At 35.7% G+C, this 23,536-nt stretch overlaps 3 protein-coding genes across 7 annotated transcripts; 1 reads left to right on the forward strand and 2 right to left on the reverse strand.

Moving 5' to 3' along the window:
* The first annotated feature begins 4,762 nt into the window (after positions 1 to 4,762).
* LOC105169294 (uncharacterized) lies at positions 4,763 to 7,732 on the forward strand. Of its 3 annotated transcripts, XM_011089665.3 has the most exons (8): positions 4,763 to 4,964; positions 5,236 to 5,262; positions 5,426 to 5,548; positions 5,730 to 6,012; positions 6,344 to 6,436; positions 6,497 to 6,568; positions 6,652 to 6,732; positions 7,054 to 7,732. In XM_011089665.3, the coding sequence occupies exons 1-8, from the start codon at positions 4,909 to 4,911 to the stop codon at positions 7,564 to 7,566; spliced, it is 1,248 nt and encodes a 415-aa protein (XP_011087967.1). In that variant the 5' UTR covers positions 4,763 to 4,908; the 3' UTR covers positions 7,567 to 7,732. The 3 variants fall into 3 exon arrangements, with proteins under 3 accessions (XP_011087967.1, XP_020551662.1, XP_020551661.1); XM_020696003.2 differs by lacking the exon at positions 6,497 to 6,568; XM_020696002.2 differs by lacking the exon at positions 5,236 to 5,262.
* A 567-nt stretch (positions 7,733 to 8,299) lies between these two features.
* ALDH6B2 (aldehyde dehydrogenase 6B2) lies at positions 8,300 to 14,514 on the reverse strand. Its single transcript, XM_011089666.3, has 19 exons — positions 14,354 to 14,514; positions 13,986 to 14,086; positions 13,387 to 13,458; positions 13,126 to 13,287; positions 12,961 to 13,039; positions 12,719 to 12,873; positions 12,534 to 12,597; positions 11,867 to 11,946; positions 11,649 to 11,714; positions 10,834 to 10,884; positions 10,557 to 10,708; positions 10,086 to 10,176; positions 9,850 to 9,930; positions 9,294 to 9,371; positions 9,162 to 9,197; positions 9,041 to 9,084; positions 8,866 to 8,944; positions 8,702 to 8,792; positions 8,300 to 8,545 (listed from the first exon to the last, which is right to left on the reverse strand). The coding sequence occupies exons 1-19, from the start codon at positions 14,379 to 14,381 to the stop codon at positions 8,433 to 8,435; spliced, it is 1,623 nt and encodes a 540-aa protein (XP_011087968.1). The 5' UTR covers positions 14,382 to 14,514; the 3' UTR covers positions 8,300 to 8,432.
* A 470-nt stretch (positions 14,515 to 14,984) lies between these two features.
* On the reverse strand, positions 14,985 to 23,532 carry LOC105169296 (methylmalonate-semialdehyde dehydrogenase [acylating], mitochondrial). 3 transcript variants are annotated; one of them, XM_011089667.3, is made up of 20 exons: positions 23,344 to 23,532; positions 21,779 to 22,345; positions 20,937 to 21,034; positions 20,654 to 20,725; positions 20,413 to 20,574; positions 20,255 to 20,333; positions 19,655 to 19,809; positions 18,921 to 18,984; positions 18,568 to 18,647; positions 18,250 to 18,315; positions 18,004 to 18,054; positions 17,758 to 17,909; positions 17,363 to 17,453; positions 17,064 to 17,144; positions 16,538 to 16,615; positions 16,405 to 16,440; positions 16,257 to 16,300; positions 16,099 to 16,177; positions 15,769 to 15,859; positions 14,985 to 15,662 (listed from the first exon to the last, which is right to left on the reverse strand). In XM_011089667.3, exons 2-20 carry the CDS (start codon positions 22,308 to 22,310, stop codon positions 15,268 to 15,270), a joined length of 2,406 nt encoding a protein of 801 aa, XP_011087969.1. In that variant the 5' UTR covers positions 22,311 to 22,345; positions 23,344 to 23,532; the 3' UTR covers positions 14,985 to 15,267. The 3 variants fall into 3 exon arrangements, with proteins under 3 accessions (XP_011087969.1, XP_088740185.1, XP_088740186.1); XM_088884059.1 differs by having other exon boundaries at positions 23,254 to 23,346; XM_088884060.1 differs by lacking the exon at positions 23,344 to 23,532 and adding an exon at positions 23,124 to 23,260.
* Between the last annotated feature and the right edge of the window lie 4 nt (positions 23,533 to 23,536).

Consider the following 23,536-nt stretch of genomic DNA (forward strand, 5'->3'; position numbering starts at 1 on the left):
TTAGAATTGTTTTTTAGCAAAAAAAAAAAAATACTGAGATAGTTTTTAGAATAAGACAATCCACCATAAAATTTCGAAAAAGTCTTTTTCCAAGCACGTTTTCTAAAACAAAGGTAATTTCCGGTTGCAGCCTCCTTCTGTCAATCAGAATATTATTTTTCTAAAACACGATTTATGGATATTCTGATTAATTTCTTGAAAAGTTATGGCTTTGGGTGCTTTCCTTAATTCTGATGTGAAATTCCATTTTATTCAATCTACTTCTAGTGGGATATATTTCTTTTACCCCATAAGTCGTGTTTTTGAAGGTTCAATGAACCTAGACTAGGATTTAATGTGCTACTTCTTCTTTTGACATATGTTTATTTTAAATTTACTTTATATCGCTTTCATATATATACTATGACATATACCTATGTCAAAATTATAGGATGTCTAAATTCAAATATACCAGTGTGAATTGACATTCAATTTCTTATCATCTTTAGAGTATAATATCTATACTTTTGTTTATTGGATTTATATATATCCTACAAAAAAAATATGTTATGTTTTTTTATTGTGTCCGCACAACGACGTTTAACTGAAAAAAATTATTTTATCTACATGACACATGTACTGACACATAATTTCGCATTTTATAAAATCGTTTATGAAGAGCGGTAGTTCAAGTAGAACGGGCTGTGTCTTCTCATAAAATTAGTTGTCAAATAAACCTAGTTCAAATACGAACTCTCTTTTTTTATTTGCTTTGTACCATGTGTGTTGGTCCTGGACTAAAACAAATTCGACATATATTAAACAACAATCGTTTCGAATAAACATGGAATTCGCAAAACAAAAGGAAGCTTCAAAGTAGTTGCCCTTAAGCACTATGGTTAATCAAGCTTTTGATTGATCTCGGGGACCAAAAGCCTCTGAAAAGGTAGCGAGAACTTTTTCGAAAAAGAAGTTCGAAGTTGACATCTTAAGCAGACACGGGAGCTAGCAGTTGAAGATCCAGATGCAAGCTTGCCTGTAAATCAAGATTCGATCCGACTAACTATTCTGACTGCAAGAAAGAATTGAGTAAGCTAGTCTGTTGCTCGTATGCCATATGGACTCTGAGCTAGGACTTTTGAGCTAGATGCTACTAAAAAGGAGCTAGAGTTAGACAAGAACTAGTGTAACTGCGGAGCTATAAGTTCCTAAATCATTGAGTTACTGGTTGATGAGTTTCTTTAAGAGACTTTTCTACTCTATAATTAGTTTTTTTTTAGTTGCTTCATAGAGCTCTAAAGAGTTATTAGAAACTATTAGGATTCTAAGAGCCCTATACCAACATTTAAATTAGGAATTTGGACTTTTCAATGAGGACAAGGGCCAAAGCTCTACTTCAGTCCACCACTACGGCCAAAGTCTCTATAGCCTTCAATCCTTCATCAGGGCCAGAGTCCCTATATCTTTTTGGCTGTTGTCAAGAACCAATACCTAACTATGTGGGATCAATACACAAGTCAAGATGTTCGTTTAGTCCCACTAAATATTTTGATAAAAATTCAAACGAATATCATATATAATGTTCAATCTTAACCACCAGATCATAACAATTGATAATCAAATGCACTTACTATATATTTAATAATGACTTATCTATTTGAATTGATTCTGACTCACACTCATGTTGGTAAGATTCTAGAGATGTACCCATAGTAATAATAACCCAAGCCAAACATTTCATAACAACCAAGAATTCCCATGATGATGTTCAAAAAGGGGTGGTACACTTGCCGTTTGTCTTCTATTTTTTATTTATTAGTCAACATGGCACGTTGTCCCTATGTGTACATAATAAATAATATTTTACGTTTTAAAAGATTTTGTGAATAAGAGAAAATAAATATAAACCAACACATCATATTTCTAAAATGAAATAAAGAAAGAAAGCAACAAAGAAAAAGAAAATCAACTTAGGAATATTATTAGGCATAACAATAAAATTAGTATTATGGTGTCATAACCACCGTTTGTAAGAGAAAGGCATTTTCTTTTTAATGAATAACTTTTTTTGCTTTAAAATATATTATAAATAAGAGCAAATTCAAATCACTATATTACATAAAAAAAAACTAATTTATTAGCTAAATATAATTTGAAAAGTTGAATAAATTAATTAGTTATCTTATTGGTTGAATGACATTTTTTACTTTACAAAAAATTTGTAAGAGATATATTAATACATATAATTAAATAAGTATTACTTTTTTAAACTAAAAATAAACATATTCGTTATTTCAAGAAAGTTATTAAAAAATTAAATTTAAGTATGAGTTTAATAATATATTAATACTATATTTAGTACTTTAAAAGAAGGTAAATTGTGAATTAATTGATGACAACATAATTAACGTATTAAACTCCAACCTATAATATGTTAAAAATTAAATCAACCAAATGACTTAATTACAAATTAATATATATCTCATTAAAATCTTCGGACCATACGTGAAATATAATTTTTCGTCTTCCAACTTAAACCCTATTCAATTTTAGTCTTATTAATTATGAATTTATCACATTTAGTCCCCCGTATTTCAAATTTTATGTATACTTTCACACTTTTCTATTAAAAGATTAATACAAATGCATTTACTTTTTTTTTTTTTTTCGATATATCATGTGTGCCAGCCAGAATTCCTATAAAGTAAATATTATTTTGCAACGTTCAATCTAATTAACCACCAAACTTACAATATAAAGTAAATATAAACGACTTAATTTTTTGAATTTGTTCTGATTGTGTATTGATGTCGGTGAGATTCTTAATTAGTATGCTTACTGTCCCTCTTCAATAATGTGATTTTCAATTTTATAATATTATTTATTACCTGTATCTGTATGTATATGAAATAAATTGATATGTTGACTTAAATTAAATACATTGTGTGTGTGTGTGTGTGAATAACATGAGATTCCAAAAGAATTCCACATGGCACAAGAAATGTGATGGAGACATACGTGGACGTTGTCACGTGACATTTTATCTGATCAAATGTGTCAGGACCACGTCCGCTGCTGCTTCCCTAATCAATCTAACTTTTAATTGAAAAAATGTTTCCTAGCTAAACTAAAGTTTATTAAAAATTATTTAATTTAATTACTGTAATCCCACCAACATATTAGAAAAGTCAAAGGTCAACTACAATAGACAAGTAACACGTTGTTTTAGAAGAGTTAATTGTATAATTACGACATTATTTTAATAAATTAAATAATACATCGACTCAATAAATGTTTAATAAATATATCAGTATAATAATAAACAATGAAATAAATTGAGCAGTTATATAGGGAGTGAGGCTCATTTCTATAAAATGGTCGGCTGCAGGTCCGACAGAGGGTGACGTGGCGCGCCTTCACTGGAGCCACGTGTAATGCATACAGAGGATATCGTACCGGTATAAATACCCTCATTTATGGTCTTTCAAATACGCTTTTATCACCTACTTTTACCGCCAATTTATGCTCTAATTCAATCCATTTACCTTATTTTCGACCCCGCCTTTTCTAACTTAAGCATCGGAGGGCCATCGCCGAGGGCTTCTCGGCTAGTCTGACGTTTGCTGTGTTCTCAGGATCCACTCCAGGTAACTTAAAAGAAGGATTCAGCGATCACGACCCAGCTATCCGACCTAGCGACCCCGATCCGGAAATCCTAATTTTGAGCGATCTACATCATGGTCACTGCGATTTTATAATATATTAATATAAATTGATGAGTTTTATTTCTTTAAATAAAAAATATTAATTATTAGTATGGTGAATTATGCGGCGTTCTTTACTCAAATCTCTTTTCTTTCTTCTTGGTTTTCTCTTTTGCCTAAAACTTGTGTTATCCCTTTCGCGCTTTTCCCGACCCACTTACAGTTACCGTAAATCCCGAGCAGCATGAAAGTTGTGTAAACACCAAGGTTATGAAAGTGGGCCTTAGGCTTATCTTAGACACAAAATTTTAATTGGGCTGTTACTCACAAAAACAATTTTGGGCCCATACATATGGAAGCCCAATAGTAAACATTTATTTGATTTGTACTGAAGTTAGCTGATGAATACCATTTAAAATTAATTTTGGAATTTATTACTATTTTTGAAAGTTTTAGATGTAATTTATAGTTATTAGTATATTTACTATGTATGATTATTAATATCACTATAGTTGTTTTTAAATAATAATAATAAAATCAATCAATTGCAACATACACTAATATTAAAAATCTCGCCAACTTTTACACTTACAACTTTGAGTTTGGAAATATTTTAGTGTGATTAGATCATAGCTCTAAATAGAATTGAAAAAATAATTAAATTGTTGGATGTTTGATTTGGGATCAGTCTCAAAAAACTCATCTTAAGCTCTATTCATTAATTTAACAGTAATTCAAATAAGTTTGAAATTACTGTTAGACTTGATTCAATTTATTTACAACTTTAATTGTTAATAAGCTCGACCTATATTAAACATTTATATCTAACAAGCACCGACTACTATAATAATTATATACCAATCGTAAATATTAAATTATTTTATTTAATTACTACCTATTATTAAAGTAGAATGACGTTGAATACGAATAGGTTGGATTTAGACAAGTGGGCTAAGCCTCATTGGCTTAATGATCAGTATTTAGTACTACTGAGATTAATTAATGACTTTCTAACATTAAACAGAATTGTTAATTAGGAGAAGAATACTGAGAGTCGCTTTCAAAAGTCCTTTTTGGTTGTTCAATGCGTAGAAAGTAAGCTCCTGCTCCTCTCCTCTCTCTCTGTGTCGAAATCTCTTTCCCATCTACTAAGGAAGAAAAAACTTGACAATAAAGCTTATTAGAATCCATCCAAGATCTCACTCACACTCAAACAAAAAACCAAATGGGCATCATCGGACTCCTCAAATTTGCTCTTTTAAGTATTGATTTTCTTGCCTGGTACTCTTTCTTCAACTGCATCAATTTTGCTGCTATGCCTATAACCCTTCTTGTTTTTCTTTACTCTGTTTGGTGCAAATCCTGGTTATGTATCTGAGTATGTTCCATTTCTTCACACTGATCATCTCTATCTCTCTCTCTTAGTGTTTCTTTTCTGGTTTTGTACTGGGATAGGGATACGTACGTATGCATGTATTTCTGCTGATAATAAACTCAGATTAATCTTTTTGATTTTGTTAATGGGTTTCTCTTGTCCGAACATTTATTGCAGGCCTGTAATTGCTCTGGGCTATCCTCTGTAAGTTCTGTCTGAGTGTGCGTATTTGTGTGCTTACTATTTCATGGCACAAAAGGAAAGTGTTCTAAGTGTATGAGTGATGAAGTGGGATGATTGAATGTTTAGATATTTATTAATCAGGAAACAAGAATTTAGTCAGTGCTTATGTGGTGTGATTTTGCAGGTTTTCTACCATCAGGGCAATTGAAACTACTTCACAATATCACTTGAAGAAGTTGGCCAAATATTGGACCCTTTTCGCATTAATTTCTCTGTTAGAATTTGCTTTAGTGAAAATCATTGAGTGGTAAGCATTGCCATTGGATTTGTTAAAGAAGCTTTCGACTCCTTTAATAGCTTCTTCTTGGCATTTATATTTTTGTTTCTGAGTTTTCTATGCATTGATGATTATTAACTGGGGAAACAATGGTGAATTTCTCTGTGTTAGAGTCGATCCATCTTTTAAATGCTTTTGTTTGTTTCGACAGGATACCATTCTGGTCTAGCTTAAAACTCATAGCTACCTTCTGGTTGGTGGTGCCTAGATTTCGTGGTGCATGCCATGCCTACCGGAGACTTATAAGTCTATGCTTGTTAGTGGATGTTCATTCAGTTATCGACAGGTGGTCTGTGGATCTTCAAGCAGTTATCGACAGGTTTTATAAGGCGAAGGAGGAGAAACTGCGTAAGACAGAAGCTTTTGAGGATGTAGTGGAGAAATACATCAAAGAGAATGGAGCTGAAACTTTGGAAAAGCTTATAGCAAGCAAGGTTAGCTACCTTCTTATTGAAGTTAGTGTTATGCATGTCTTTTCATATACGTGTTGCATGACTTCAGTTGGATACAACGATGATCCGGAATCATGTTGAATGGAAGAGGAAGCAAATATCAGCTAATTGTGTTCTTTAAGGGGAAGAAGACTGACTATTGGAGTATGCATGAATATATATGGTTGCAGCCTTGCTATTATCTTAAAAGCCATTGAAGCTTCACTTGTTCTCAGTTTTTGTTCCGAGTTAAAGTGACTAGCTCAAGCTTTTTAACTTTTTTCTTTTTTTTTCTATGTATGTTTTCCTATGAGTTATTATTTTTCACCTACAGATACAGTCGGAAAGCAAAGAACCTGATAATTCTCAGAGAAATACCTCAGTTCCAGAACCAGAGGAGAAAAATGCTGCAGCTACATTAGAACAGGTATATTTTGCATGTTTTGCTCAGTTGAGAATTCCACTTGATATATTTTCTGTCTTATAGCGGAAAGAACCTGATGCTGTTCAAAACGATAACGAAATGTTACAAGTCATAGAGAAGACTGCTTCAACTGAGGTGAAACCCGTGAGAGTTCTCAGATGGATGGATGCATGTTTTTCTTGGTAGATATTCCACTTGATATATATTCTGTCTTACAGCTGAAAGAACCTGATGCTTTTCCAAAAGATATCAAAACGTCAGAAGCCACAGAGAAGACCGCTTCAACTGAGGCGAAACCGGTGAGAGTTCTGAGATGTTTGCTGTCTTACAAACTGATAATAATGGAGCTCCCCTGGCCAATTGTCCCTCTCTTGTTTGTTTTTGTTAAAATGGCTGCTATTATTAGCCATATAGTTAATAGCACTTAAAGAGAAGGCTCGCAAGGCAATATTCTTGAACATTTTTATATTTCAATGCAACTCTGATCAATAAAACGTGAGTATTTGTCAAATAATTCCCTTATTCCTACCTTCATCTTCGGTTTCCTGGGAATCAATCATGTTTGTATTCAATGGGAAGCGATGGAATGTTAAGCAATAATGTTTGTTTATGCAATGCAGCTTCAGAATGCAGAGCCAAGTACCATTGCATGGACTCCAAAGGAAACAGATGCAGCATCTGAGGTTAAAGAGATGAAGGAAGTGCAGCAAGAGTGGATCTGTGCTTTATGCCAGGTGACGGCCACAAGTGAGAAAATGTTAAACGACCATCTGGGGGGTAGAAAACACAAGTCCATGATTGAGTCCCTGAGAAAAAGCAAGCTCGATGCAGAAAGCACAGCCTCTTCACCTTCAGCAGCAGGTAAATCAAGTCGGCGCAGTGCAAAGTCAGTGAAGGGCAAGAGTGAAGTAGGGGAAGGATCCCAGCAAAAATCTTGGAAGAAAACAGAAGAAAGAGTTCCGAATCAGGTGCCTAGTGATCAGCAGAACCAGGGCAAACCGAAGCAGAATGGTGCTGCCAATCAGCAATTTCACGCATGGTGTACGGTCTGTCATGTGAAGTTGCTTAGTGAGATTGATTTAGCCTCTCACTTAAGAGGAAAACGGCACACATCCAATGTTCAAAACCTTTAAAGGTGTCGATTCCTAAACAGGCAAGAGATCACATGAATTAATTGATGCGTACAGTAAACTGTAATCAGAGTGAATGTGGATTTTGAAAGTAGCAAGATTGTACCAAGATGTAATGCCCTTCCAGCCATATGCAGAGTTCGAAGCAGCGGAGTGGATTGTTTCACAAGGTGGTCTTAACATAGATTAATATGTTTATCTGCATATGCCATAAACTGAAAAATGGATTCCCTCCAGTTGTTTTGCATGAGGTCTAATTAGTTGTGAGAATCGTGGTCACTTAAAAATTCCAAGTAATAAAATCTAGAAATTTGGGACATATACATGACTGTAGGGACTGCAATTGTAATGTTGTCCAAAACTCAATAGATTCAACCGATCAAAGTTTTGAGTTCACGCCTTCCCTCCGGGCCAGGACCTGAGACTCAGCTCGACTCGTTAGACCTATTAAATTCATGTTATAATTTCCAAACATTGAAAAATTGTGTTTTAACATGTAATGATTAACTTGTACTAAACATGAGAAAGTAGTACAATATTATATTACTTGAAAAAGTTGCTTGTCTACAGTTTGATCATATTGGTTTACATTCTTTATTGAAGTCTGAGCATATATATATACATGGTTGATGGTTCGTCTGATCACCTGGATCTTATGTAATTATGTGGGCAGATATTTTTATGTTTGGTTATTTGATGGTCCCTCAGTAGAATTTATTTCTGTTCCTAGGGCAAATTTCCATAACCATCTTGCACTTCTTTCTTATTCATTTTTAAGACAACACCAGCAAAGAGAACATCACTGTGTTTGAGTCTACATATCATGAGGGCAACTTCTGAAAGAAGCTCAATCAGCAGTATTTTTCTCATCATGACTTCTGGGAAGTTGGCATTGCTAGAGAAACTCCAGCACCACTGGGTAAATCTTTCCATTGTTGAGTCACCGTCTTGATCTGTGTGTAAAACTGAACTCCAGCCTTTCCTGGAATGATTCCATAAGTAAAGCAAGATCAGGGATGTAAACAAACATTGTTTTCGAGTAAAATATGGTGAAAAAAAGAGATGATTTTCTTGAATGCCGAAAATGCTCGTAGTTAAGTACTTAAAACCATCCTAATTGGAGAGGAGTATGGTTTACCATAGAAATTGAGATCCCCAGCAAAAGAAGCCTTGGAGCCAGTAAATGAGAAGAAGGGTAACGGAACAGGTATGGGAACGTTGATACCAACCTGGGACACCAATGCTCACATCAGAAATTGATACTTAAGAGGTTCAAGGAAATATCAGTAACCGACTTGATACCTGGCCTGCCTCTATTTCAGTTTGAAATTTTCTTGCAGCTATTCCAGATGACGTAAAAATAGCCGCACCATTCCCATATCTGCAGAATTGGGATAAGGTAAATGCTTGTCTGTTGAACATAAAATAAGGAAAAGGCAAAGTTGATGGGTTTAATAGAACAATAATGAGAAATTACTTATTTCTGTTGACAATGTTTATGGCCTCTTCCAAACTGTCAGCCTGAGAGAAGGAAGCAGACAGTGTTAATTAACAAGAACCCACGCTATGGTATAGAAATAGACAAATTACTGATATACCTGCATGCAAATGAGGACAGGCCCAAAGATCTCCTCCTGGAAGTCCCGAATGAGGAATTAAATACAAATCCAAGCAAAAGATTCAAGATAAACGTTTCAACATACAGACAGAACAAAGGCACAGATTAATACCTTATAACATTCCATGTCGGCTGTGACATCTGCTAGGATGGTCGGACCAATGAAGTTACCTTGTTCATATCCTGGAACCTATGATCATCAAAGAAGGCAAAGATAAGCATGTTGGGTCTTACCCAACCAAACCATTTAAACATGTAAATTCATTTCTAGGCTGAGAAGCATACAGTATGTAAACATGTAATTTCCCCAAAGTAACCATACATCAAATTATTTTTCCCCTCGACCACATGTAATATCATTGGACAACAATCATTCTGCTTCCTAAGATAGCTTTCCTGTTTTTGAGAAGAATTATGGTAGAATAATTTTTAACTTCTTCGGGAAGAACCAAGTATTGAGACATAAAGGGGCTTCATATCTATCTATCCTAATTCTTAAATTTTCTAAACCAAACTACTCTGTTTGCATTGAAGGACTTACTGAGACATGATTTACATGCACTTAGAGAAAGTAAATTGTAAGTAGGTATCACAGACAATTAAGCAGGTCATAAGCAGCTAGACAAAGCTTTAGACATGCAATTGCAAGAAGATAAATAAACAAGCACCTTAATAGTTCTTCCATCAAGCAATAGTCTTGCTCCACTTTCGATCCCGCTTTGTACCAACTTGCAGACCCTTTCCTTTGCCTAAGAAAACAGACAAAGAAATGTAACAGGATAGACTTCCTGACAATAAGAAATATAGACCAAAGGTTATTAAGCATTATGAGCTAGTGACTGCATAGAAGAATTCCTGATGAAGATTTTCATAGATGGAGTTTGAAGATATGCTCTGATCCAACCTGCTTGCTAATTACTGGACCTAAGTCTGCCTCAGGATCTGTCCCAGCACTTACTTTAAGCGCCTTGGCACGTTCCACTAGCTTTTCTTCCCTACAGAGATTGAAAGGTTATTATGCATGGACAACTGACCTGGTCACTACTAATTACTGTTTGTTTATAGTAATTCGTTGGAAATATATTGATTTGACACGACAGTTCTATATAAAAAACACAATATCATTAACTAACCAAACTTATTACCATTTCAAACGAAAACCTAAAAAAATTGAAAATACATATTTTCCACTTAAAATGAAAACACAAACAAACAGGACGCTTTACCAACAATACTTGAAGCAAAATTTGAAAAGCATGTTATTATAACAAATACACTACCTTCTAAGGAACAGGTTAGTAAACCTTGATGCAATTGTTTTTAAGCAGAAAAGAATAAAACTGAAAGCAAGCATAGCACATATAGACAGGAGTACCATAATTTTGAGTCCCCAACAAACACCACTGTGCTAAGTGCCATACATCTTTGTCCAGCGGCACCAAAACCAGCTGCTACTAAAGCATTTAAAGTTGCATCCACGTTTGCGTCGGGCATCACGATTCCATGGTTCTTTGCTCCCATATTGGACTGAGGTGTTTGCCAGTTAAGCAGTCAACATTTAGGCTACATTTAAAAATTGGTTGATGCCACCATATATCTAAGCATAAGAAAAACATAATCATAATACACAAGCATAGATCAAGTTCATCTACCTGAACACGTTTTCCACTAGCTGATGCTCTTGCGTAGATATGCATGCCAGCCTTAAAATGCGAACAAAAATAAGCTCCTCAATTAACTTGTTGAATAATGAAATTCAAGCTTGGTTAGTCATGTCAAACAAGCCAAGCTCAAACAAATTTTCATCAATCAATCTCATGACAAATCTTTTATAGTGCGGTTTGTTTATCATTACTATTCTGACAAAGAAGTATTATATATAGTAACTTGCTTGTCTTGCTTCTCGAATAGTAGGTCATGTCGAGAAATCAACATGCTGCATTCTAAAATGAGGGGACCAATTAAATGCTGGCAGCTACGCACAACCTTGTATAAGCATGCATGCATGAGAGAGAGAGAAAGAGAGGGAGAGAGAGAGGGAGAGAGGGAGAGAGAGATTCCAGGGAAGAAAGGCATAAATAGGATAGCATGCAGTGCTTGCATAGATGTTCAATGAGCATGGATGGATTTGTGTGCTTTATATCATGTGTGATTGTTGCACCATTCAAACTAGTATCTAAAAGACAAGAAAATTAGGAAAACCATATCTCTAGGATAAACCTTCTCTTTATCAGACATTATTGCTCATACAATATAACTTTGTACTGTCCAAACTAATTGTATTGGTTGATATCTTAGGCAAATGACGGTATATTATGGAAAATATACTTATATTGACAACAATGGAAAAGGGAAAAAATTTCTAGCATGAAATAATCACCTGAGAGAAACTTTGTGGAACAGGGAAAGTCTACAAAGACACACAAATTTCAAACAGAAGAACGAGTAAACATAGAGAGATACTAACTGTATTTGAACCAACAAATGATACAGCTCTAATATCGTCATCATCACATATAGCATTAACAATGTCCTGCAAGAAAGAGCAACAATGAGGAAAACTATCAGATCCAGGCTGAAATTCGTATTTCTTTGATTAGCCATACATTGTTTTTCTGATTTCAAGTGATTGCTGATGGAATCCAGGAGGAAAACACTAAAAGAAGTTGGACAACAAGAGCATACATGGGTCCCATGGACGATATTCAGGACACCATTGGGCAAACCAGCCTCCATTGCCAACTCTGCAAGAATCATTGAAGCCCCTGAAAAGGGAAAAAGAAAAAAATGAAGCAGAGAAAACATATTAGAAGCAACAACCACTAAAAGTCATATCTAGATTAAATGACCTCACACCAATAACAAAGGCTAACAGACAATTTACTCAAATAGAACAGCAACAAGGTTAAATTCAAACAAAGTTGAAGTATCTTATTTTTATTAAAGATTAGGAATACAAAGGTTTTAAGAGGTCAACACAGTGAATCAACATCAAACTGAAAAAACATCTGAGGAGCCAGTACATCTCCAGCCACTATTGGCACAGATGTGAAGAGAAAAGTTGTAATTTTAATAACTGACTGGTGAGCAATGATTGGATTGTAATTTCAAATGTAAAATTTAACTTTAGAAGCAGTAGCATAAGAAGTAACAAGTGTATGCCTGAGCAGTTTGGTCTGACGTTACAGAATCAGACAAGATCAGATCACACATATGAGTGTACATGTCCATGTATGCATGGTTCAGAAGAGCTATCCTCGGCCACTACCACTTCCATCTTGTCCTATTCTAGGATTACAAACAAAAAGCACAAGGAATAAAATACACCAGAAAACTTTAAGCAATAGGTCACCTGGATCTTTTTCAGATGGCTTCAGAACATAGGTGTTTCCACATGTGACTGCCACAGGAAACATCTGTGACATAAGATTAGAAAGAAAAGGCGTATTATTGAGGATTGGTTTTAGAAAGTACTTCCATTGGAAAAAACAACAATAAGAAGGTCAAAATACAAAACAAAACAAAAGGGAAACATACCCATAAGGGAATCATTGCAGGGAAGTTAAAGGGGCAAATTCCAGCACAAACACCAAGGGGTTCTCTAATGCTGTAGGTATCAATTCCATTTGACACATTGGCCACATACTCTCCCATTTGTAGGGTTGCCATGCCACATGCATGTTCCACCACCTCTTCAAGAAAATTCCCATGATAAGGACTCAGCCAAAACCAGAATCTCTGCCAAAGTAAGAAATAAAGAACATGCACAGAATACTAACCTAGCCCTCGGAACACATCTCCTTGAGCATCCTTCAATGTCTTCCCTTGTTCTGTGGTAATATTCAGGGCAAGTTTATCCTACATAAAGATTTCGATCCTTCTAGTTAATATTACCAACGGACGAAACAAGAATGATGTATGTTGAGAGAATTTAGCCCACTGACTGTGTTTTTACGAATAAGATCTTGGAGCTTAAACATGACACGCTGCCTTGTAGTAATTGGTGTATTTCGCCAGGACGGAAAGGCCTCTTTTGCAGCAGCTACTGCAGATTTGAACTCCTCCTTTGTTGTCAGTGGTACTCGGGACACCACTTCTTGTGTTGCCTATGTCATAATATGAAGTAAAGAAAGGAAAACACAAATGCTAAAGAACTATATAGCAACTCAAACAAGCAAATACTATCATTTATCATCTTCACTTACTGGATTTAGTACATCAATGGAATCAGATGAATGTGAATCCACGAAGCTTCCGCCAATTAGATTCGGAACCCGCTGAATACACATTAATTGAGACATAAGTAAAACTGAGTATTCTAAAAGCTTAAATTGTTAGAAATGAGAGGGGATAGTTTCAGTGTTTATTGTTTCTGCAGGCCACAAACATTTAATATTTTTTGTAACTGATGCCCTCAACATGTAGAAACAGCATCTCCTTTTGCAACTTGCGAGCTCTTGTACATAATGGGATGCCTTCATGCGAACTTTGGGACCTCTGTGATCTAGATCAGGACGAGCACATCACCTACGGCTACGAGTTTAAACAGTTTATTTTCCATTCTTTTGTTTATTTTGATGGCTCTTTGGCTTTCTCAATAACTATGTAAATACTTAAGACCTCAGAAACCATCAGTTTCCGAAGCAGGCAGACGCTATAAGAATCAAAGCGTGTACCCTAAACTTCAACTCAGGAAAAGTTTCACTGCATAGACTAATCTCAGTTTCAATACAAAGGGATTAACTGAGAACAGCAACAATTATCGGTTCATCCGAAACAAATCATGAAAAGCATAAAAACTCACCAGCGTGTCGCCATGCCTCCACGATCGTTCAGCAGCAGTTGAAAAATGAGAACACCCAACCCCGATAAGTATCCGAGGACTCAGTCTCCTCATGTGCCTCACTGCAAAAACATCCTTTAACAAATATTTCACAAAAACACACACACAACCACATGCACACAAAAACGCAAACAGCGTAAGAAAATAAAAGAAAAATAACAGCATGATTAGGGATTTCAAGATGCAACTCATTTTAACAACAATCCATACTATACAAGAACCAAAGAAAAGTTGAATTCACGCACATAAACTCATTTTAACCACCAAAAATCACTAATCCGTCAATTTATCAAGAAGAAAATCTTGTAGATGAATACAAAATGAATCACCTCGTTGAACTGAAAACCCCAACATCATTGAGTTTCTTTCTGCCCGAAGAAGTGAAATGCAGTGCGCCACTCTCTCTGACTGTGTTCTGTCTCCAACAAATACTAATAAATTCTTATATTTCTCTCTTTTTTATTTGGAGCTGAGTTGGATTTTCTTGTAATAAAGCAAACAAAGGAATCTTTATCCATTGCTGGTTGCTAGTTTTTCAATATTTGGTGTACGATTTCAAGTATTCATTTTTTTATTTAAATTTATTCGTATCTGTAATAATTATTTTCTTTCCTAATTTAAGAGTAATTAAAATCAATGGGTTTTGAGATCTTCAAAGATTTGAATTATCAAAATCAATTATTTTTGGATATGATAAATCCAATAATAAATATTTTAAATCTTTTGTTATGACGTATAATAAATATAAAATCAATCGTGGATTCAAATTCCAACAAACCACGTACTTATTTATCTCTATTTATGATATTTTACTTCGTTTAAAATACTTTGGCTTTTATGTACGGCCAAGAACTTTCAAACTTGATCAGTTCCTGAGTACAATCAATTCTGAGGAGCACTTTTTCAAATATTTGACAATAAACATAAACTGAAAGTGAAATACTTTTTTGAGAATCAGAGTAAGTGCAGATAAAGGGGGTATAGTATACTATGTATGAGAGGGCAACTGTATCTGTATGGGACATATTACAACTGTTGCTCAAGCCTCAATGCGTGCAGCTGAGTATGGCTGATTAAATACACACAACATAACAATTTCTGTAAGTCTAAGCTGCTGCTCACTCCTTCCAACTCTTTCTTCAGCCTAAATCTGAAATGATCAAACACATTGAATTCTTGTACCCAATACTAACAAGATTCAAATATTACCACATTGAGGAGAGAGGGAGAGAGAGGTAAACAACTAAAAGTGTAGAGTCCACTGGGATCCATCCAATGCGGGAATTGATGGAGATATTCCATGGCTATTTGGCATGTCCCGTGATTGTTCTACAAGAGATTCCGCATCGCTACTTGGAAAATCCTTTGAATGCAACGGCAGAGATACCCCTTCATGACTAGGAAGATCATGATGCAGTGGTAGAGTTACCCCTTCACCGTTTGAGAAATCCCTCAAATGCAAACCCAACGATACATCGTTACCTGGGAAGTCGAGGGATTGCAATGTATGGGGTTCTCCACTGTTACTAGGTGCATCATCTGTGTTTAACACAGACAAAGACATCCCACTGTTCGAGAAGTCCTTCCACTGCTGAGTCACGGTTTTTATCTGGGTGTAAAATTGAAGTCCAGCTTTACCTGCAAGTCATAAGGAAGATAAATACTAGTCAGGGGAAAAGAAAATCCAGTTTCAGCAACCGCTATCAGAAGCTCGTATGGATGCCTTTGTATTTAGTCTGTGTACCGTAAAAGTTGATATCTCCGGTAAACGAAGCTTTGGAGCCAGTAAATGAGAACACAGGCAATGGGGCTGGAATAGCCACATTTACACCGACCTGGATTCAAACAAATTAGCATCAAAACAGAAAAGGAAACAACAATCGCAAAAAAGTTTTCACATCAAGAAATCAATTTCATGGGAACATAGATGAACGTAATCTGTAACATAGACAATTAAAATTGAATTTGAAAAGCCATATACTATTCTAGACAAATACTCAATGGATAAAGAAAATCCCAGCGTAAAAGGTTGCATAGTCTGCAGAAACCTATAGACATGGTGAAAAATGACTACCTGTCCAGACTCGACCTCAATCTGAAATTTCCTTGCAGCAGCACAAGAGGATGTAAAAATTGAAGCTCCATTTCCATGTCTGCTCCAGGTAAACAATTAGGTCAAAGACGATCTACAAGATACTGAAACTTACAAATAACCAAGCGGAATAAATATACTTGTTTCTGTTAACAATGCTTATTGCCTCATCTAAGCTTCCAGCCTGAGCATGAGAAGGTCAAGACAAGATGAATATTAATGAACTTAGCAAATAATAGCAGCAATAAAGATTATGTTACGGAATAGAAATATATAATATAGAACTACCTGCATGCAAAGAAGAACTGGACCCAATATTTCTTCCTGCATACATCAACAATAAACAATGGGTGCATATTAGTTTTCATCATCCCCATAGACCAATACACCAGGAGTTTCTGTTAGAAAAAAAACTATATACCTTGTAACAATCCATGTCTTCCGTGATGTTAGTTAAGATTGTGGGCCCAACAAAGTTTCCCAGCTCGTATTTGGGAACCTATTTTTTATCATAAAATTACAAGTTAATAAATTAAATTATCATTCATAAGTACTAGTCACTTGCTCGGTTGCTCTGGTTTCAAATTTGAAGGGGAGCAATTTGTGTAGGGGACAGGAAAATGAGGTAAATAAACATGCATCAGAACGCGGATACTCAACTGCAAATACAAAATAAGCGGGACGTATAATTTAACATTCTCTTTAACAAAATCTCAAAGCACTGTGTTTACTCATATGTGCATTGTATGACGTCATTTAAGAGAAAGCAACAGGTCTTAGGTAACATGATATTCTAGAAACATTTCAAGAAAATAGGAACAAAAATTTAACTCCATGACAGCATCCAAGCATTTTTACACTATTTAACAAAATTTACAGCCGCCTGTACCTTTTATGCAGGACTCTGGAATCATAAAAATGGGCAGAGTAGAAGATATGAAACATACCATAATCTTTCTCCCATCAAGAACTAATCTTGCACCATTATCAACAAATGTTTGGATCACCCTGGAAATCCGTTCTTTAACCTGAAGATTCCAAAAAACAAACAATAACTAAATCTAAATGTTTGAACAAATAGCATATGGATAGAGAGCCTCCGCTCTCTTTACTAACTGCAATAATTAGAGAACTAATGGAGGAGCAGATAATATAAGCTTCCACTATACAAGTGCACATGTATCTAATTTCAATCTGAAAAGTCAGCTGAATATTAAGAAGCAAAAAAGTGTATCCATCACTGCACCTGCTTACTGATCACAGGACCAATGTCTGCACCAGGTTCAGTTCCAGCATCTACTTTGAGTGACATGGCACGCTCTACTAGCTTATCTTCCCTGGCAAAATTAAACCACAAATTTTCCTCATGGAAGTTCAGGGAGGACTGTTTATCACAGTAATGGCCAGAGAATCCAACAGGGAACAAAAGAACACATAATATAGTCCAGTACAGTGAGCTGTGATATAAAATAAAATAGCCTTTCTGAATAATAAATCATACGGTAAAAGCTTCCTATAAATCTGCTGAACAGCCCCCCCCCCCCCCAATCCCAATAGCCCCTTTCATTGTTAAGATCATCAAAGTGCAGCCTTTCCACAAGATTAAACCACGGCAACTAAAATTATGCATGCAGGACATACCAAGACTTTGACCCCCCGACAAAAATAATACTGCTGATAGCTGTAAACCTCTGTACTGCAGAGCCAAAGCCAGCAGATATCAAAGCATTTAAAGTAGCATCAATATTTGCATCTGGCATGACAACAGCATGACTCTTGGCACCAACATTGATCTGAAGAAAATGGGAAAAGATCAATTAAAGAATGCTGTAGACAGTATCAAGCAAGAGCCAGAGAACTGCCCAACAACTAGAGAACTTCTTTCACCTGAACACGCTTACTGTTAGCAGATGCCCTTGCATGAACATACATCCCAGGCTGGAAACAAAAAAGATTATGTGAGATATCAGGAATCTTTATTACCTTGATCTGTCAAATGACCATGATTACTGATGAGAAACAAATATTTGGTACTTGTTAGCAGCACGAAGTTTGTGCCAAATAAAACATCATAGTGAGTTGCACATACACACTATCAGCAACAGATAGAACAATATGCCAAAGGAAACTCACTGCATCTGAGCCTATATAGGACACAGCTTTGATTTCGTCATCATCACAGATGGCATCAATGATGTCCTACAGGATCTCAAGATAAAATAATTCAAAAATCAGTCGCATGTATGAACACCCAATAAAAATGAATTAATTTTTTCCGTACAATATATCCCAAAGCAGATTTTGCAATGCGAAAATTCAGAAACCATCACGCAAGTGCAATATACAATTTCCAACTAAGAACTTATAGAAACAGCTCATGATCGCTCAGGGGGGCAGATGAAAAACAAGGATATCTTAGAGACAAGTTGCAAGGACAAACTCAAAGCTTACATTGGTTCCATGAATAATATTTAGGACACCATTCGGCAACCCAGCCTCCATTGCTAACTCGGCAAGATGCACACAAGCCCCTGAAAGCAAGGAAGGTGCAGGGATGGTGATTGACAAAAAAATGGTAGTACTTTCTAAGAAAAATGAGGAACAGCTTGTAAGCAAAAATACGGAAGTCAATTTACAAGCACAACAAGGTAATGTTCAAGGGAATACCACCATACAGAAAGTGGGGAAAATCCCAATAACCACACTAAATAAGAGTGCTAAAATAAACAGAAACTATTATAGCATCAAGTATCATTCCAACCATATATGCTTTAAGTTTTTATGCTGCATCCTATAAATAATACCTGGTGTTTTCTCAGATGGTTTTAGTATAAAGGTATTGCCACATGTAACAGCAATTGGAAACATCTGCAGAGAATTGCTGAGCAGTGAGAATAAGAACACTGGGAAACCTATGAGACTTGAAAACAGTATCAGGAAGACAATTATCAGGAAAAACAGAAATTTGAAATTTGAAGGGGATCACCTTCTTAAGTTTCCATGGAAACTTGTGTGGTCAGTTCTAGCAAAATGGAATATATGACTAAAAAGTACAGAAATCCCTCCAAGTCTCAAGCCAGAAATTCTTCCTACTTATAATTTAATTCATCTAATTTTGCCTCACTTGCGTTTGTTACCTATGTGTAAATAGTGCATAAAATCTGCTAGAGACCATTTCTGGTCCTTCACATAGTTAGCTGATTAAGCATTGCATCGCCCTTTTTCTTTTTCACTTCGGATGTTTCTGATGATTTCTTTAGTGTAACATGGTCCAAAATTATCGAAAAGAACTTGTACTTAAAACAGGACAACTACTCATTTCCTTCAGAGGGAAATAGTAAAAGGTTATCCACATTTTTATTACAAATTCCATATTAACAAGATTGTAGTGATAATTCCATATTCCATAATGTTAATAATGCCAGCAATTCAGTGGTATTTGATAAGAAGCATAGTAAGATTGTAGTGATAAATGAACGCGAAAACGAAACAAAATGTGGCTTACAGAAGGAAAAAGCAAAGAGAGCATAAAGCATACCAATAATGGAATCATGGCTGGAAAATTGAAAGAGCATATCCCAGCGCAAACACCAAGGGGCTCACGGATGCTATAAGTATCAATTCCATTTGATATATTCGAAAAGAAGTCCCCCATATGCAAATTTGCCATCCCACAAGCATGTTCAACAAGCTCTGAATAAAATACAGATTATGGAAATGACCAACTGGCAGCGCTTAGGAATGCTGAATTTTGAGAATGAATGAAAAATTTTCTAACCAAGTTATTCTTTTTCTGCATTCAATTCCATTCATGTTATTCTTTAGCTAAATTAAATCTTTAAGCAAAACCCACAAAAGAAAGGAAGTGGATATCCAACCAGTTCTACTTCTGCTATCTGCTTTTACAAAACTCTTAGGATTTGGCAAATATCTAAAGCACTGCAGAAAAAAGTAGGTACATATATACATATATATATTCACTTAAAATATAAGGTCAATCAACTTGTCATGTTCTATTTTCAAACTATGTTCCAATTGAATCCATCTAACTACCAAGTTCCAACAGGAAACTTAATGTTTCCATTACAAGTACCATATGGTCCAATCAACTAAAAATTGAAGTAAAAGATAAACTCACCAATCCCACGGGAGATATCATTAAATGCATCCTTCAATGTCTTACCCTGCTCTGCTGTTATATTGCTGGCAAGCTTATCCTGGAAAACAATTAAAACGAATCCAGTTAATGAATCTTTAACAACTAAAACAGTCAGCACGAGAGTTGCAAAAGCTTACAGTATCCCGGCGAATAAGCTCTTGAAGCTTGAACATAATGCGTTGACGAGTTGTAACTGGGGTATTTCGCCATGGCATAAACGCTCTTTTTGCTGCAAATACTGCAGCCTTAAGTTCCTCACCCGTAGACAAAGGAACTTGTGCAACCACTTGCTGTGTTGCCTATAATTGATTATGAATTATTAGAAACGGGGACCTAGAAGAAGAAGAGTGATGGCATATGTAGATTCTCAGCACTCACAGGGTTTAACACATCGATAAATGTTGATGATTGTGAATCAATAAATCTGCCACCAATGAGATTTGGGACCCTCTGCAAGTCATAAATAAAACAAAATTTCCAAATCACAGATCAGACATAATCCCCAATTTGAAATCCACAAAACACCCAATTATAGGGCACAAATCCGATTTTTTGGGACAGCCTAAGTAACTTAAAATCGATTAACAGAGAAAATAAGCCTAGCATTCATCGATCTATATCGCTAGTGAATAATTACAAATGTTCGCCTATGTGAAATTACCGGGGGGTACCGTTTCTTCCATGATGGCTCAAAAGATGTTGAAGGGTCAGAGTTCCCATCAGCAGCTGTAGGAGATCGCAACGTCTTCAATCTCCTCACTGCAGCACAAGACATAAAGAAGGTAAAATGCAGGTGAAAACAGAATACACTAAGGTTTTGGTGTATGAGGCAATAAACACCACTGATTCGCTAAAAAACGCAGATGTTTATCTGAGGTAGTTCACCAAAAAGTTTTCATACTTCTTTTAATACAATAAATTGATTAAGGCAGCAACCGTTTGCTGCTTTCATGGAGATGAAGAGCCTTCGCTGCTTTTATTTAATTTCATTATTAATAAGATTTTGGATATCTTAATGATGTGATTCGAATCTATGACAGCTAAAATCTAGCCAATTTGGATAAGAACCACCTTAATCTTCTAAACAACAGCTTTATACCATTGTAGCATATTTTTTTATATCTTCTTTGTGGACTAAGGTGGGAGGTTTTTTGCTCTCCATCTGATACGCTGTGAGAACAGAGATATTTGTCTAAATCATTTCTTTGTGATTGTTTCCATGTGCTCTAGAGACTCCACTTTCTCGGCCATGTGATCACTTCTTGCTATTATTAAATCTTTTTCTTACTAAAATAAAGAACAACAAAAGGTTTTAGACTAATTTGAAGGTAGTAAACAACTACAAATATGAGAGATTGGCATAATGCAGTGGACACATCTTAAACTCTAAGATACAAAGCAAGGTCAGGGTTTTGGATTATTTAAGAATGAATGACAATGATTACGATAATTGCGAAATTAACAGATTTACCAAACTCAAAAAGGAATAAAGGAAACTCAGACCTGTAAGATTTCCTTGACGGAGCTTGGCTTTCACATTATAAACATGTTTTGGTGTAGATAAGAGCTCGGGGTTTGTTTGTCTAAGTCTTTTAAGTATCTGGCGTGGCTTTAAACCTGCTTCTGTCATTTCTTTAATTAGCATAACTTCTTTCTCATTGAAGCGACGTGCAGAAGGATGTTCAGACATGTCCTTCATGGGTTCATGATTGTGTGAACCATTCTTAACAGTAAGTACCCACAAGCCATCCTCCTTCTTACCCACAAGCTCAAATGGACAGTTTGTAAGTCGAGAACCAGATTTCCTTTTGCGCAGATGTTCACCAGACGCCTCATCAACAGTCTTACGCCTATCCCGATAAACACCTCCTCTATCACAACCAAGGACTACAACTTTTTCCTTCTTAGACTGTTTAATGGTAACAACATAGCCCTGAGAGATGGCAAACTCCCCAACATGCTGAATAAGTTCTTCACGATCAATGAAACTCCCAGGTGGCGGTGGAAGCATCTGTCGAGTTTCATCTAACTCCATGTAACTGGTCCGAGCAAATCAAAAGAAGGGCAAACCTACATACAAAGTGGAGTAAACATACCCTCTAAACCATGACAACCAAATACACTCAGATTCTATTAATGCGTGGGGCAAATGAAAAGGCTGGGTGAGTAATAACAACAACAATAGTAACAATCATCAATACATATATGCAAACGCTAAATAACCATTTGATTTAAGTTGGTATATCTCTGAAACAAGTTGGAAAACCAAATTATCAAGTTTATATTTTATCTTTTTGGGGCAAAATCTTTTACCAAGTGAACCCGAGCATGTGAAATATGCTGGATGTATTACATAAGGAGGATTCTCGCAAAAAACTTCTTTACCAGAATCTTCTTAACCCTCTAGATCAGAGAACTGCTAGATGGTTGATAGGTGTATGACAAGAAACTTATGCTTGATCACTCATTTTACATTTTACAGTCTAAAAATCAGGTATCCAGAAAACTCAGTATATAATAATCTGTAAACTCAAACCAATCTCAAAATAAGTGCAACTATTTCTCCATGTCAATTCATAATAACTACATTTCATAAATTCATATAGACATGTTTTCATGCACAAGCCAAATAAAGCCACATTGATGCTAAAATTGCAGGGCCATAATATGCAACTCAAATCCCACACTTCCTGAAACAAAAACATTAACAATAGCGAACAGGATCATCCTGAAAATGATGATCTGAACATTAAATAACTAGTAACCACAACCTCAAAAAAGCACTGAAACAATTAATACACACTAAAAATTCACCAAACAATTTAACTCAGCAGCAAGTAAACTCAACTCATTGGAACGATCCTCCGCAATCTACATTACATTTGCACAACTCAAAAATCCAAGAAGACAAAGCATACATACACAGACAAAATAAGTGAAACATTACAATTACAACTACTTGATAATCACACAAATACCAAAAACATCTCTGATCAAATGGGATTCATTAGAATTGTGGAATTCCAACTCTTTGGCAAATTAACAGAGAGAAAATAAGAGGGTTTTACCGGTGACTGAGATTTGACGGAGATGAAACGGCGACGGGAAGGTTATAGTTTTCCCGAGTTGGAAAGTGAAACGGCCGTTTGCTGTTTTCGTTTTCTTTATTTTTTTTGTTTTCCTTTTTTCTTTTTTTCTTTTTTCTGTAAAGAGAGTGTGGAAGCAACGACGGAGAACTGGCGATAGCGATAACCCTAATTC

The sequence above is a fragment of the Sesamum indicum genome, linkage group LG8 (assembly GCF_026168435.1).
Source record: "Sesamum indicum cultivar Baizhima isolate 11 linkage group LG8, ASM2616843v1, whole genome shotgun sequence".
Classification (NCBI taxonomy): domain Eukaryota; kingdom Viridiplantae; phylum Streptophyta; class Magnoliopsida; order Lamiales; family Pedaliaceae; genus Sesamum; species Sesamum indicum.

Coding starts and splice junctions, on each gene's coding strand:
- LOC105169294 (XM_011089665.3), top strand. CDS start 4,909: ATGGGCATCATCGGACTCCTCAAATTTGCTCTTTTAAGTATTGATTTT. Junction 6,013..6,343: donor AAAAGCTTATAGCAAGCAAG/GTTAGCTACCTT, acceptor TTTCACCTACAG/ATACAGTCGGAAAGCAAAGA. Junction 6,569..6,651: donor AGAAGACTGCTTCAACTGAG/GTGAAACCCGTG, acceptor TCTGTCTTACAG/CTGAAAGAACCTGATGCTTT.
- ALDH6B2 (XM_011089666.3), bottom strand. CDS start 14,381: ATGATGTTGGGGTTTTCAGTTCAACGAG. Junction 13,288..13,386: donor CCATTGATGTACTAAATCCA/GTAAGTGAAGAT, acceptor ATTATGACATAG/GCAACACAAGAAGTGGTGTC. Junction 11,715..11,866: donor ATATCGTCCATGGGACCCAT/GTATGCTCTTGT, acceptor TCTTTCTTGCAG/GACATTGTTAATGCTATATG.
- LOC105169296 (XM_011089667.3), bottom strand. CDS start 22,310: ATGGAGTTAGATGAAACTCGACAGATGCTTCCACCGCCACCTGGGAGT. Junction 18,985..19,654: donor CAGCCATGATTCCATTATTG/GTATGCTTTATG, acceptor AATTCTCTGCAG/ATGTTTCCAATTGCTGTTAC. Junction 16,441..16,537: donor AAGACATGGATTGTTACAAG/GTATATAGTTTT, acceptor TGATGTATGCAG/GAAGAAATATTGGGTCCAGT.